The sequence below is a fragment of the Hyalella azteca genome, unplaced genomic scaffold (genome assembly GCF_000764305.2).
Source record: "Hyalella azteca isolate HAZT.00-mixed unplaced genomic scaffold, Hazt_2.0.2 contig8819, whole genome shotgun sequence".
NCBI classification, from domain to species: Eukaryota; Metazoa; Arthropoda; class Malacostraca; order Amphipoda; family Hyalellidae; genus Hyalella; species Hyalella azteca.
This window is the reverse complement of record NW_025938904.1, coordinates 1-16,419: the sequence shown is the minus strand read 5'-3', so window position 1 is coordinate 16,419 and position 16,419 is coordinate 1. Positions and strand designations below refer to the sequence as shown.

Genomic DNA, 16,419 nt, shown 5'->3' with positions numbered 1-16,419 from the left:
AGATGTGTATAAGAGACAACTATAACACTAATCGCACACGTGCAAACATTAACACGAAATCAACGAATACGTCACTACAACACAAATCACACACGAATACGTCACTATAACACAAATCGTACACGAATACGTCACTATAACACAAATCGTACACGAATACGTCAATAAACTGTAAGAAAAGTCACGGTTAAACGGTTCCATCGGCGTTCTAGTGGCCGGTCGACACGTGAAAAGAAACACCGTAAGACCGTTTTTATTCGAATTTAGCACTAGAAACCCATACAACATCTGAAAATATGATATACGGTTTATTTTCACGTGGCGGCCGGTTACTAGAACGCCGGTGAGACTGTTTTTTATCTTTTTTCGAACAGTGTACAAAATCAACTAGGATACGTCAATACGAAATCAACTATGATACGTCGATACGAAATCAACTATGATACGTCATACGAAATCAACTATGATACGTCGATACGAAATCAACTATGATACGTTGATACTAAATCAACTATGATACGTTGATACTAAATCAACTATGATACGTCGATACGAAATCAACTATGATACGGCGATACGAAATCAACTATGATACGTCAACACGAAATCAACTATGATATGTTAATACAAAATCACCTATGATACATAAAAACGAAATCAACTATGATACGTCAACACAAAATCAACTATGATACGTCGATACGAAATCAACTATGATATGGCGATACGAAATCAACTATGATACGGCGATACGAAATCAACCATGATACGTCAACACGAAATCAACTATGATACGTCAATACGAAATCAACAATGATACGGCGATACGAAATCAACAATGATACGGCGATACGAAATCAACAATGATACGGCGATACGAAATCAACTAGGTATGATACGTCGATACGAAATCAACTATGATACGGCGATACGAAATCAACTATGATACGCCAATACGAAATCAACATAGATACGTTAATATGAAATCAACCCGACACGAAATCATCATGGCATGTCTACACGATATCGACCGCGCCACGTCACCGCGAAATCAACTGATTTCGTTACCTCACTACTTATTGTCACTAGTAGACGCTACATTACTTGCACCTAACTATGGTGCCAGTAGGCGCTTAAGCAAAAAAAAAATTAAATGGGTTGGGCATTTTTGTGCTGATATTAAGCCTCTGTTTGCTTGCAATTCATAAATTTCTGTCAGGAGATGCAAAAAAGCACCTGCCAGTTTGAAATGAAAACTACCCAAATAGCTTATACTCATATATATAATATGACAGATTATTTGCATATTAAAAATAGGTGCAAAAGAACCGTGTATATACTATAGGGGTTTGGGAGAATTGAGAAAGCTTAATTAAGGGAAAAGTTATTAGAAAAAGTTAAAAATAAAATATAAGTTATATAAATAAAAGTTAAATAGAAGTTAAAAATGAAGCGGATTCAGATAAAACCATACCTCATCGTCGTCCTTTTTTGCTAAGTCGCCATCTTCCGCATCCTCGCTCTCTTTCTTAGGCGCCTGCTTTGTGGGAGCAGAAACCGAGTCCAGCGTCGAGCTGGAAATGGCAAAACTTCAGTCAAATTGAGTTTTAAAACAAAAATAATCCAGGGTTGAATTAAGAACGGCAATCTTGTTTTCAAATTAGCTTTGAAGAACAAGCAAATCAAGCGTCGAGAAACAAAATGGATTTTAAAATAGAGAAAAATTCGAATGTTGCGCTTAAAACGGCAAGATTTTAGCCAAAATTAGATTTTAAAACTGAAATCTAATGTGGCTTCGATTTAAAACCGACAAGTTCTTAAGTGAAATTGATAATAGTAACATTATCCAGGTTTATATTGCTTACGTACAGATTTAACTTTGACTCAATCCCGTAACAATAGGCTGGCAGAGTACAAAAGATTCGTTTACAGAAGCGTCGGCCACAAATTTTTCTAACAAATTACACATAACCTCATCAATAACAAGGAAAATAATTGTAATTATCAGTTAGAAATTTCTGCCATTTCCCTCATTAACATACGAATAAAAAATATAACTCAGTACTAACTGCAGTGAGTGACAGAGAGCGCATTTTCTCGTCGACGAAAACGTGAAGTCACGGACGGACGGACAGACAGAAGGACAGACAGACGGAAGGTCAGGCGGAAGGACAGACGGACGGACATGGCGAGCACAATAGCGCCTTTTTTCCATAAATGACAAAATGCGCTAAAAGCTGTGGTGAAAAATCACGGTCAATTAAATACGCACCATATTTCAGGAGATTTTCCAGAAGAATTCAATCTCTTGATGATTCCTTTTTCGAAGTAGACCTTCTCGAGGAAGCTAAGAACGTCCCTGCAAGTGACAGGCAGTTCCTGCTTGTAATGAGAGGTCGGCAGCAGCACAAATCTCAGCTTGACGAGATGATGATTGTGACTGCGAGGCTCGTCCACCTCCATCACACTCGCCTCCATCATGTGCAGCACCTGCATACATAGATTACATGAACACCAACACAATNTCTGACCTGCTTGAGGGTCTAACCTGCTTGAGGGTCTAACCTGCTTGAGGGTCTAACCTGCTTGAGGGTCTGACCTGCTTGAGGGTCTAACCTGCTTGAGGGTCTAACCTGCTTGAGTGTCTAACCTGCTTGAGGGTCTAACCTGCTTGAGGGTCTAACCGGCTTGAGGGTCTGACCGGCTTGAGGGTCTAACCTGCTTGAGGGTCTAACCTGCTTGAGGGTGACCTCAGTGAACTTCCTCTTGAGGGCATCAGCCTGGGGTCTAGTCACGCCCGGTCTGAAGGGGATCTCCATGATGGGCGTCGAGATGTTCGCGCTCGCCGTGCGTAGGATCTCAACCATACGGGGCACCCCTGGGACATGGGGAGGTGATGACATCATAAGGGGGGTGATGAGAACATGGAGGGTGATGACATCACAAGATGAGAACATGAGGAGGTGATGACATTACAAGGAGGGTGATGAGAACATGAGGAGGTGATGACATCACAAGGGGAGGTGATGAGAACATGGGGAGGTGATGACATACATGGAGGGTGATGATATTAAAAGGATGGTGATGACATCAGAAGGAGGGGAGGTGATGACATCACAAGGAGGGTGATGACATACATGGAGGGTGATTATATTAAAAGGATGGTGATGACATCAGAAGGAGGGTGATAACTCGAGTGGAAAAATAGTCCAGGGATGAAAGAAAAAAAAAACATGAGCAAAGACGGTGAGGAGAATAATAATCAAGGTGATTGATGACACAAGTAAAAACAATCTAGAATAAGAATGAAAATAATGAGCAGCGTGAGTAATCTTTAGCAAATAAAGTGTTTTTGTTCAAAATTAAACACAAATATGAACAATATTATGATGACACGTTAAAAAACACACGTGTAAAAAAAATACCTTCCAGCATTTATATGAGTTTCAATCAACTTAATCATGTACCTGCAGTTCTAGCGAATATAAAACAATTGATAATAAGACATAAAGTGAATAAAAAAATCGATATTAGGATTATATTAAAACTATCTGCGTTAGTAGCATATATCTGAGAATAACGTAGCTTAACGTACCGAGAATGACGTGAATGAGAGAATATTTTCTTGAAATTACATATAAACTTAATCATGTACATGTAGTTCTAGTTTATATAAAACAATCAATACTAGGAATACATTGAAACCATCTGCGTTAGTAGCATATATCAGAGAATAACGTCGCACGACGTACCGAGAGTGACGTTCAACTCGTCGCGACCGGCGAAGTGGAAAGTGTTCAGTGTCATCTGAGTGAGAGGCTCGCCAATAGCCTGGGAAAAATATATTAATAATTGTAATAAAATTCGTTCGGAAAGAGTATACATATATTTTATATACTGTATTTTATATTTAATAGGAGAAAAATTAGCTAGAGAAGTTACTCCTAACGACCATCAACGCGAGAAGTTAATCCTAAGAAGTAAAGTTAATCCTAACGACCAGAAGTTAATCCGTCAACCATCAAACTTAGATTCATAAAAACTGCATTTACTGGGATAGTTGTAAGAACTGCGTTAATTGTATATTTCATAATTTTGAGCTGAATAAATCGCTGTTTATATGAAAATCGCTGCAGGAACGAGTAACCTACAAATCTCACTGATTCAATAACGTACTTATGACATCACTAAGCGATTCCAGAAATACAAGGTCCTTTCTTCCACGGAACAAGGAATTGCCTTGGAAATACCGTGGGACCAAGTCATTTGAGTTAAAATATCAAATTAATTTTGCGGAGTGAATAATCGAAATACCGTAACACCAAATACTGCTAAAAGCCCATAAATTCCTTATGCTAGTTAAAATAGCAACATAAATTAATATTGCGGAATATAAAATTACATCGAAAATACTGTCTGCCTAAAGATTTATAATTGCAAATAAATAAAATAAATAAAAATAAATAAAAATAAAAATAGTTAAATTCACAATAAATTTGACACCATAGGCCTAAAGATTCATAATTGTAAATAAAATAGTTAAATTCGTAATAAATTGTACAGCTGAAGCCAGACCTGCGCGCAGATGGCGCCCACGGCTTCGCCAGGGTCGACGTGAGCGCTGCGAGCTTTGATGGCCACCGTCGTCTCGATCTGTTGGAATAAGTGAACCTTCAGTGAACGCCCCTCGAAATATTATTGTGTACGGTTATGTATGCTGTTACTGCTTGTGTTATTGTGTACGGTTAGAATACCTGGCGATTACCATTACATCGGTAACCCTTATTACCATCGCAATGTCATATTACGAGCTATGACACAGGTAAGTGGTAACCCTTATTACCACCGCAGTCAGTGTTACCACGAGCCATTACAATGGTAACCCTTATTACCACCGCAGTCAGTGTTATCACGAGCGATGACAATGGTAACCCTTATTACCACCGTCATGTCTTATCACGAGCCATGACAATGGTAACCTTTATGGTTGAACTATATGAGCTTGACCCACGAGAAGTTCCGTCTTTCAGTTCAGCTTTCTTGCTATGTCACTGCGACCGAAATGCGTAAACAAACCCGTCATTCCTATGACGGATTGGTTGACGGGTTTGATCGCATTTCGGTGATTGGTTAATGCCTGTGACGTCACTGAGATCAGTGACGTCACAGGCGAACAACAAACTAAATCCGCGAAAATGAGCTTCTCATGGGTGAACCTTATCCTAGTCCAACAATGGTTAACCTTTATTACCACCGCACTCAGTGTTACAACGAGCCATGACCATGGTAACCATTATTACCATTGCAATCAGTAGTTAATACGACAGTGCTAGAAAAAGCAAAAATGGCTTTAAATCCATTTAAGAATGGGATAAACGAAAGAAACGTAAAGAAAACACACCAAGTGTTTCATGGACAAGAGTGATGGACAACGAACATAAAAGTTGAACTACATTGTAAGTAGACTGTCCGTTAAATCTATACCGAAATAGGAGCATCAATAGTGTGGCATTCAAGGAACAAAAAAAGAGTCTATACAAGTCATTAAACACAAGTCTGCACCGCTGAATATCAAGCAAAACATACCGTTTGTTTGTCGTATTTCTTATGATGAATTTCGAGGAGCAAAAGAAGAGTTTATACAAGTCATTAACACTAGTCTGCACTGTTAAATATCAAGAAAAACATACCGTTTGTCTGTCGTATTTCTTATGATGCGTATCCCTCTTGGCGTACTGCTGGTTGTAGTAAGACTCGACGAAGTCATCCAGCACCTCTGACATGACGCCAACGTTGCTGTGGCCGCAGTACCTCGACAGAACGGGATCTGGTCGTACCGGCACTACGGCACGGTACCGGTTCTCGTATCTGGTGAATTGAGGAAAAAACTAGATTAATGTAAGGAATCTGAGCAGTGAAGAAAAAAAACAAATGTTCGATTTTAGTATCTGAGCAGTGAAGGAAAAACAAACATTCGACTTTCGTAGGTGAGTAATGAAGGAAAAACGAAAAAATATGGATTTGAGTATAGTACGAATATACAGATTTGATGAATAGATATAATCAACACCAGATTTTAACAATAAAAAATAAACAGACCCAAAAGACTCATGAAAGATACATAGACAATCAATGACATAATCAAAAATAAATCTTATAATTACTAATACTCACTCTAATTTTGAATCGTGATCCAATTCGTTCCATTTATTCAACAAAGTTTGAGCTCGTCTAGACCGCCCCGTGTCACTATTGATGGTAGACGCGCCCTTAGCGTCGCGTTGTCCAGTGCAGTTTTCCTGGTCCTCGCAGAAGATGGTGAACGCGCTGCAGCGGCGTCTGGAGCCTAGCTTACGTTGCTTCTTTAGATACTTCCGTACCTTCATAATCAATTAAAATAATATGATAAAGTAATACTAACATAATATAATAAAACATCATTGATATAATACGATAATGTAAAATTAACATAATAATAACGCGTCTGGCGCCTAGCTTACGTTGCTTCTTTAGATACTTCCGTACCTTCGCAATCATTTAAAATAATATGATAAAGTAATATGAACATAATATAATAAAACATCATTGAAAACATCTGAAGAAATTGAAATATGATAGTGTAGCTGTTGAAATGCAGTTTGCCAGTTGAAGAAGAGACGTGATTGACCGATCAATCTAAACGCTTCACTGATATTTTAATTCAGTTTACCAATTGATACGGTTTTCTACAGTTCAAAAACTGACGGGATTGAACGATTCAATCGACAAAATTTAATAACAATTTGCAGGTTGATAAGCAGTGTCACAGTTCATCAACGGACGTGATCAAATTATCTACCTAAATAATTTAATCATTGTTTACGATTAGAAAATCAGTTTCATTGTTCAAAAAAAAAAAAGCGTGAACCAGAAGCTAAGAAGAATGTGAAGCGATAAATAAACAAATCTAGAATCAATACCTTACAACAAAGATGCAAGCTATAACGTGATCAGACAGACCTTTTATGGGTCCTAATTTAAATTATTTTTGATCAGCAATTATAAAAAAATGCATCCTCAATGATCAGGCGTGGGCCACGACGTACGGGAACTATGAGCATTATTAGATTAATGAGCATTATTAGAATAATGAGCATAACTAGAATAATGAGCATAACTAGAATAATGAGCATAACTAGAATAATGAGCATTATTAGATTAATGAGCATAACTAGAATAATGAGCATGATTAGAAAAATTAGCCTTATTAGAATAATGTGTGTGCATTTTGAGAATCATGAGAATTATGAGCATCCTGAGCATTGTAAAAATTATGAGCATTGTGAGAATTGCGAACATATATTGCGAGAATTATGAGCATTATTAGGATTATGAGCATTTAGGTTTATGAACATTGTGGAAATTATGAGCAATTTCTAAGGTATTATGAGAACATCGGCTGGTGTAGCCCCCTGATCTCGTGGTGGCTGCGCGGGAGCCATGCCAGTAAATTATCCCTGCGTTCCGGGAATCGAACCCGCGCTTCATGGGGCCAATTTAGCGGAGAGTACAGTCAACGCTGTTTGAGCGCCTAGCTTGTTGGTACCCAAGCATAATATTTCTTTTGCATGTTCTCGTCTCGTTATTGAACTAAGCATTATCTAATTAAATAAACATTAATTGATTAATTAAACATTAATTGATTAACTAAACATTAACTAACTAAACATCAATTACTGAAACATCATTTAATTAACGAAACGTTAATTAATTAACTAAACACTAATTAATTAAATAAACATTAATTGATTAATTAAACATTAATTGATTAACTAAACATTAACTAACTAAACATCAATTACTGAAACATCATTTAATTAACGAAACGTTAATTAATTAACTAAACACTAATTAATTAAATAAACATTAATTAAATAAACGCTAATTCATCCTGTGTTTGGTAGTATTTATCTCTTTAATTAATCAATCCCTACCTTCTTCCTATGTTTGGATATATTAGCGTTGTTAAGCTTGTCTTGAGCAGCCTGTAGCTGCGAGTCGTGCAATTGTCTGACGCAGTTGTCAACCACCACGTCCAATATCTTGGGGGTCTTCAGGAACGGCGCTTTGGTTACGTCCAGACCGTCCTCGCCGTACTCGAACTGTCGGTAATATGAACAAGCTCAGAAGAAAGATACTTCAATAATTCAAAGGTGAAATACTTTAATAATTCAAAACAAAAATAGTTCACTAATTCATAAATAAAATAATCCACTATTCAAAAGTAAAATACTTTACTAATTCCACAGTAAAATACTTCACTAATTCCAAACTTATGACACCAGGCACTAGACTCCATGACACCAGGCACTAGACCCCATGACACCAGGCACTAGACTCCATGACACCAGGCACTAGACTCCATGACACTGGGCTACATATTAGACCCCATGATACCAGGCACTAGACCCCATGACACCGGGCTACATACTACACTCCACGACACCAGGCGCTAGACCCCATGACACCGGACACTAAACCCCATGACACCAGGCACTAGACCCCATGACACCGGGCACTAGACCCCATGACACCGGGCACTAGACCCCATGACACCGCGCTACATATTAGACCACATGACCCCGCGTTACATATTAGACCCCATGACACCAGAAGACCCAGCAGACCACCTGGGGTCTAACCTGTAGTACGAGACCGTCCGAGTTTCGCACAGTCATGTCATAGGAGACTTCGATGCCCTCGAGATGCTTGATGAGACAGCGCTGCATGTAGCCTGAGTTGGCGGTCTTCACGGCCGTGTGTTGCAGCGACTGCACCGAACAAATCAAGTCTTAAATTACTTCAAAATATATCATTGGTATGACTTAACAATAGCATGAATGGCATAACTAAGATATTACAGTAATACCATGAATTAAAATTAAATCATTAATCGTACATCACATTAAGATCGTACATCACAAATAAGGCGATGCAAACACTTACATCACGATGATGCAGGGACTTACATCACGACGATGCAGGGACTTACATCACGATGATGCAGGGACTTACATCACGATGGACTTACATCACGGCCGACGATGCAAGGACTTACATCACGGCCGACGATGCATGGACTTACATCACGGCCGACGATGCAAGGACTCACATCACGGCCGATGATGCATGGACTTACATCACGGCCGACGATGCAAGGACTCACATCACGGCCGATGATGCATGGACATCGGACATCACGACAAAGACTCACGTCACGGCCGACGATGCAGAGGAAGAAGTAGCTCTGCGGGTCTATGCCGGTCATGAAGCGGGTGCTGATGTAGCCGCCGGCGCGCGGGTTCATGTCGTAGGGCAGGAACGAGGGGAGGCTCTTGCCGGCCAGGCTCAGCGGCATCCTTTTGCCGTCCAGGGCCGTGGGGCCAAACAGCGACGCCATTTGGTTCATGTTCACCTGTATGGAAATAATATGATTTAGGGTGTTTCTATAAGATGGAATAATAAAAGAAACTGAATACAGAACAGAGAAACCTTTTCCCGTCCAGGGCTGTGGGGCCAAACAGCGAGACCATTTGGTTCATGTTCACCTGTATGCAAAAAAATTAATCTGATTTGTGGTGTTTCTAAATAAGGAATAATAAAAATAACTGAATATAGACCACAGTAACCACTGTATATAGCAGTGGTTCTCAGACTCGTCAGTTGATACCGAATAAAAATACCAAGATAAGCATGTCACCAATGTTAATGTTTTCGACGTATAGACCACAATAACCAATGTATATAGCAGTGGTTCTCAGACATTCCAGTTAATACCGAATAAAAGAAAAGAATAAGCACGTCACCTATTTTTTCGACGTTGTTATACAAGGCTACATTAAAATACTAAAAATATGTCACATAACCACAGCCTAAAATATAAATATGACCCAGAGGAGACAATAATTGACAAACAGTTTGGGAACTATTAGATAATTTGCCGCAAATATGTACCTACACATAACTTGGGAACTACTATATAGTTCAAAAACAGTCACTAACTTGTACCTTGACGCATCACAACACGAGCAAGCATTTAAAAATTAGTGAAATATTCAGACATAAAAAATCGACACAATTCATTTCAAGATACGAGAAATTTAGAGAAAATATATATTTTAAATAGTAAATAAACATTAAAATCGACTAATGAGCCTAACATTCATTCTAAATATCAGTTAACATTAAAATCAACTTAAGAGAATCCCTAGAACAAGTCTCACCTTGGAGCCCTTAGCGCCGGAGTCGACCATAAGGCGCATGCTGTTGTTGAGCGTGCGCCTGTGCAGTCCGCGCTCGTTCTCGCTGCACGCATATACGATACGACAAAAATGAGACTAATGATCAAAAGATAACAATATAAAGTGGTTGGTACTCAGATAAACGAGCACAATTGCTGGTAAATTAAACAAGGCTGACATGGATAAGCCAAGAAACAATAGCTAAAATGACATATATCATTTTATATATAATATAATATATATATTTTAAAATAATAACATATTTTGCAATAAAATAATACATATTGGGCATCAGTTAATCAGCCCCGAAGGTCCGCGCAGCTTCGTTTTTCCATGACAAGAAAAAGAATGTTTTTTTTTTTTTTTACTAGAACTTCGGGAAGCCATTGGTCTGAAATTTTCTCACCAATTCTCTGTCCAACGTAAATAATTGGAAAGAATGATAATAAACCTGCATCGAGGTTCTGAACACATCGAGGTTCTGAACACATCGAGGTTCTGATTTCTGAACACTTCAAGGTTCCGAACACTTCAAGGTTCCAAACCCTTCAAGGTTCCGAACACTTCAAGGTTTTGAACCCTTCAAGGTTCAGACACTTCAAGGTTCCGAACCGTTCAATGTTCCAAACACTTCAAGGTTCTGAACACCACGAAGTTCTAGACTCACGAGGTCACCGAGGACGTTGTCTTGCCCAGAACTTGAGTGTAAGCACCGTCGATGAGTGCGGTGTTCTTCTCACAGTTGGTGACGTGGTTCACCTCCCAAAACTGCCGGAACTGATCCTCTGTCATCTCCAGCTTCTCCAGAACCTTCGCCGGGGCAGTCTAGAACCACGTATGTACAAATTTTAATATGTTTATGCTAAAATGTTTGTAAAATAAACAATTAATTGAGCCAGGCTATTCTAGAAAAGATAGGTATTAATTTTTTAGTTTGTTTTCATTTGAACAAAAGCTTCCGCATTTATTATTTGGAATTTTGCTATTAATTTGGACTAATTTTTGCAGGTTTAAATTTGAAATTTTGCATTATTTTTATAAAATAACAACTCAGCACTCACCTGCAGCAAGGTAGCAAGTTGCTGCCGCCTCTTATAAGCCACGGCATGTGGCGTAAGGAACTCCTTGCTGCTGATGGTGTGGCCGTGCCACTGCAGGAACGTCATGCACAGCCTGTTGAACGCCGTCAGCAGCTTCATAGCCACCGCGCCGCCGTACAGCTGATACATACAAATAGAGTTATTACGATATTCATTCAGTAAACAGTAAATAAATATGTATCCACTCGTATCTATAAGAGTAATGAATGGTAACGTCGGTAGATAAATAATTAACTTAATTAACAACAGCCTGTTGAACGCCGTCAGCAGCTTCATAGCTACCGCCCCTCCGTACAGCTGATACATACAAATAGAGTTATTACGGAGAAGTTGATAAATAGAAATATATTAATTACTGAAAAGTTTATCAATAGAAATATATTTATTACGGTACAGCTGATACATACAAATATAGTTATTACGGAGAAGTTGATAAAAAGAAATATATTTATTACGATATTCATCAAGTTAGCACTCCAAAAATATTGCCAACAGGCTAGGTGTTCGAGGTAATAATAATTCCATCCGAATCTCAATGCTATTCGTATGTAAGAGTAATGAATGTTAATGTCAGTAGACAAAGAATTAAATTTTAGTCATCGCATTCTTGACAAGGAAAGTCTAGGGTTAACTTGTGCAGTTGAAGGCTGAAATTAAGTGACGTAATTACTGTAATAAACAGGTTACGCAAAAGCTTAATTGATGTTCAGGGGCCGGATTATCAAAACTTCGTAACTTTTTGTACTTACGACAAGAAAGTTCTGTGGTACGTAAATACACCCTAATTTTGGCATTATCAAATTTTTCGTACGCAAGTCTTAGCTAAAAGCCTAAATTTTTTTCTCGGGCAAATGTTTTTATAATACCACCGCTAGTATTACGTTGTCATAGCAACGCCACTCGTAAGTCGATTTTGCGTACTTACGAAGCTTTGATAATACGGCCCCTGGTCAATAAAATACACATCACACTCACATCATAGCAGACGTGTATTAGACCATGTGACGTAGACCCTATAGCACATCACACTCACATCATAGCAGACGTGTATTAGACTGTTATATCAGTATTATTGGTACATTTCAATTATTAATATTTATATTAGTATTATATTAGAATTATTGGTACTATTTAGTACAATTATTATTGGTACAATTTAGTGCAATTATTATTAGTACAATTTAGTACAATTATTATTAGTACAAGTTAGTACAATTATTATTAGTACAATTTAGTGCAATTATTATTAGTACAATTTAATTATCAATATTTATATTAGTATTATTAGTACCTACAATTTGATTATTAATACCTATTAGTATTATTAGTAGAAAATAATTATTAATATTTATATTAGTGTTATATTAGTATTATTAGTAGAATTTAATTATTAATATTTTTATCAGTATTACCTATATTAGTATTATTAGTACAATTTAATTATCAATATTTATATTAGTATTAAATTAGAATTATTAGTACAATTTAATTATTAACATTTATATTAGTATATTACATTAGAATTATTAGTACAATTTGATTAATAATATTTAAATTAGTGTTATATTAGTATTATTAGTACACTTCAATTAGTAGGTACCTATTATTACAATTTTTTCATATCTGGGCGAGTATAAACAGATAATATGTAATTATAAGAGAAACTTTTTAATGTTAGTGTAAGTGTAACGATTGTAGTCATACCTGCGAGACAACAAACATATTTTAAAGTTATTATTGAAATGTTTTAATATTAGTGAAACTACTGTTTACAAAAATGTAATGATAAATTCAGAATTGATTAGCGGTGATTACTTTTTTCGTGGGTTCAGGGTAATACGATATATTAAAAGGAATGCAAAAACTTTAATACAAAATTAAGTAATCAAGCATTGGGAAGTAAGTGATTTTCTTTGTCTCTTCAAGTTGAAAACTATCAGAGATCAAATAAATCCAAAGAAACTCACTTTAACTTAGACGAGCGTTATAAGTAGGAGAGGGATTAATCAATCGAAATAAAGAAGGGATTGAATGAATTAAAATCGATGGGAAATTAAATAAATTAAAATCAAGAAGAAATTAAATGAGTCAAAATCAACAAAGGATTGAATGAATTAAAATCAACAAGAAGTTAAATAAATCAAAATCAACCAGGAATGAAACAGTTCAAAATCAACAAAGGATTAAATAAATCAAAATCAACAAGGAATTTAATTAAATCAAAATCAACAAGGAATTAAATAAATCAAAATCAAGAAGGAATTAAATCAAATCAAAATCAACACGGAATCAAATAAATCAAAATCAGTAAGGAATTAAATAACTCAAAATCAATAAGGAATCAAATAAATCAAAATCAACAAGGAATTTAATTAAATCAAAATCAATAAGGAATCAAATAAATCAAAATCAACGATGAGTAAAATAAATCAAAATCAACAAGAAGTCAAATAAATCAAAATCATCAAGGAATTAAATAAAAATAAATCAAAATCAAGAAGGAATTAAATCAAATCAACAGACCTCAGCTTTGACAGAAGTCTTGAAGCGGAACGTTGGCAAGGCATTCTTCTGCGGAATCAGATTCTGCAGGACCGTGGAAATGATCTGTTTTCCGCTCCAGAGTTTCTTAGGCTTCAGAATGGCAGGCGGTAAAATGTTGATAGGACAATTGTAGTCTTGCATGGCGACATTAACAAGCTGAATATAGTCTTCCCTCTCGAACATTTTACCTCTCACGGACAGCAGGACTCCTGCTACTACACAATCCTGTACAAGTCCTGCCAAAGGAGCGCCATCCTTAGGGGTCAAGTACTGATTATGTGTCGTGATTAACGTGGCACACTCGCTCTGAGCCATCCAGTTCTGCGGGAAATGAAGGTTCATTTCGTCGCCGTCGAAATCAGCGTTGTAAGCTTTGCAGTTTGCGTACGGCATGCGTAGGACACGTACGCCCTTCATGACGCGAGACTTGTGTGCCTGAATGCTGGGTCTGTGAAGCGTGGGCTGTCGGTTCATGAGCACCAGATCTCCGTCCATGAGGTGTCTGCATGCAACAAACAATTATAAATACAATAATACATGAATTTTAAGGAAACTTTTCAAATGAGAAAGGTCTCCGTCCATGAAGTGTCTGCATGAAAGAAACAATTATTAATATAATAATACAGGAGGTGTCTGCATGAAAGAAACAATTATTAATACAATTATATATGAATTTTAAGGTAACTTTTCAAATGAGAATCGAAATGAGTAGTGAGCAAAGCGAATTGGTGACTAAATGCTGGGTCTGTGAAGTGTGGGCTGTCGGTTCATGAGTACCAGATCCCCGTTCATTAGGTGTCTGCATACAAGAAACAATTATAAATACAATAATAGGTCTCCGTCCATGAGGTGTCTGCATGCAACAAACAATTATAAATACAACAATACATGAATTTCAAGGAATTTAAAAGCAAAGAAAACGCCAAGAAAATTCACCATATCGATATGGAAAACGTTTCTCTATCTTGAAAACGTTTTCAATATTGATATGGTGAATTTTCTCGGCGTTTTTTTTGCTTTCCTTGTGAACTTGCGATATAAGCAGACTGTTAATATAAGTACTTATATATGAATTTTAAGGTAACTTTTCAAATGAGAATCGAAAAGAGTAGTGAGCAAAGCGAATATATGATATATACTATATATAACCGTCTAATAGCAACTGATGCTGGAGCAACAAAAGTTGTAGGACAGTGAGTCGCTTTCTTTTTGATTTGGATACTAAATTCATAGTTCTCTAATTTAATGTTCGACGCACAATATTTGTTTCATTTTCGAATGATATCATTAATATGTGTATGGATTTATTCGCCTGTCGATATAGCTGTCGAGGCCTTAATTTCTATACCAGGTTCATTAATATCTAACTTAATGATCGTTACATACTATTTATAATTTTTTAATATTATTATCATTATTCGAAAAAAAAACTTATTTGCCTAGGGACCTTTTTATAGGACCAGGCTACCGCAATGGAGCCGTCGAGACTTAATTTCTAAACCAGGTTCATTAATCTCTGATTTATTGATTGTTAAAAAGTATTTATTCAACCCTCGAATAATACTAATAATAATAAGGATTATACCAGGTTCATTAATCTCTAATTTAATGATCGTTACAGGGTATTTACTCAACCCTCGAATAATACTAATAATAATAAGGATTACTATACCAGGTTCATTAATCTCTAATTTAATAATCGTTACAGATTATTTATTTAACCCTTGTATAATACTAATAATAATAAGAATTACTATACCAAGTTCACTAATCTCTAATTTAATGATCGTTAAAGAGTATTTACTCAACCCTTGTATAATACTAATAATAATAAAGATTTATCTACCTGTAGACGATCTTGCAAGGCCGTGTGGTGGCGATGGTGCTGTCAGGGGGCGTAAGGAGCTTCTTAGCGAAGGCGGTACGTTGTTCCTCCGTCAGGCCGCGCAGGTGCGTGATGCGGCCGTCCTCTGACTCGATCATGTGCGCTCCGGGGTACACGTGCGGTCCGTTGATTACCTGCACATACACATGATGTTTATACATGCTTAAAGTTAACAGTTACATCATGATTAAATTTGTTCTATTAGAGTCCTCTGACTCGATCATGTGTGCTCCGGGGTACACGTGTGGTCCGTTGATTACCTACACATACACGTCATGTTTATACATGCTTAAAGTTTACAGGTAAATCATGATTAGATTTGTTTATTATTTTTATTAGATGGACATAAACGTGATGTTTACACAAACTCAGATCATGTGCGCTTCAGGGTACACGTGTGGTCCGTTGATCACCTGCACATACACGTAATTTTTATACAAACTTCATGTTTACAGTTAAATCATGATTAGATTTGTTTATTATAGTTATTACATTTCGATATTATTTTTACTTCCTTAACAAAACTTTATTAGATGTAGATATTATTTTTACTTCATGAAGAGGACTGAAAATAATTTTTGTCATCAAACTCCGATACGATACGTGCAGT

The 16,419-nt window shown here is 36.8% G+C and overlaps 1 protein-coding gene across 1 annotated transcript in view; it reads right to left on the bottom strand.

Moving 5' to 3' along the window:
* The window catches only part of LOC108679801 (DNA-directed RNA polymerase I subunit RPA1), a gene marked incomplete at its 5' end in the record, with an annotated part of 21,779 nt that extends 5,836 nt beyond the window's left edge, over window positions 1-15,943 (bottom strand). Inside the window, 17 exons of the mRNA XM_047881780.1 lie at window positions 1,475-1,574; window positions 2,273-2,490; window positions 2,736-2,878; window positions 3,753-3,831; window positions 4,576-4,653; window positions 5,691-5,868; window positions 6,175-6,346; window positions 6,492-6,525; window positions 7,974-8,141; window positions 8,682-8,810; window positions 9,254-9,454; window positions 10,263-10,344; window positions 10,948-11,105; window positions 11,342-11,500; window positions 12,356-12,397; window positions 13,904-14,426; window positions 15,771-15,943. Coding sequence (XP_047737736.1) covers window positions 1,475-1,574; window positions 2,273-2,490; window positions 2,736-2,878; window positions 3,753-3,831; window positions 4,576-4,653; window positions 5,691-5,868; window positions 6,175-6,346; window positions 6,492-6,525; window positions 7,974-8,141; window positions 8,682-8,810; window positions 9,254-9,454; window positions 10,263-10,344; window positions 10,948-11,105; window positions 11,342-11,500; window positions 12,356-12,397; window positions 13,904-14,426; window positions 15,771-15,943 — 2,637 coding nt within the window. The remainder of the gene's footprint in view (window positions 1-1,474; window positions 1,575-2,272; window positions 2,491-2,735; window positions 2,879-3,752; window positions 3,832-4,575; window positions 4,654-5,690; window positions 5,869-6,174; window positions 6,347-6,491; window positions 6,526-7,973; window positions 8,142-8,681; window positions 8,811-9,253; window positions 9,455-10,262; window positions 10,345-10,947; window positions 11,106-11,341; window positions 11,501-12,355; window positions 12,398-13,903; window positions 14,427-15,770) is intronic.
* Between the last annotated feature and the right edge of the window lie 476 nt (window positions 15,944-16,419).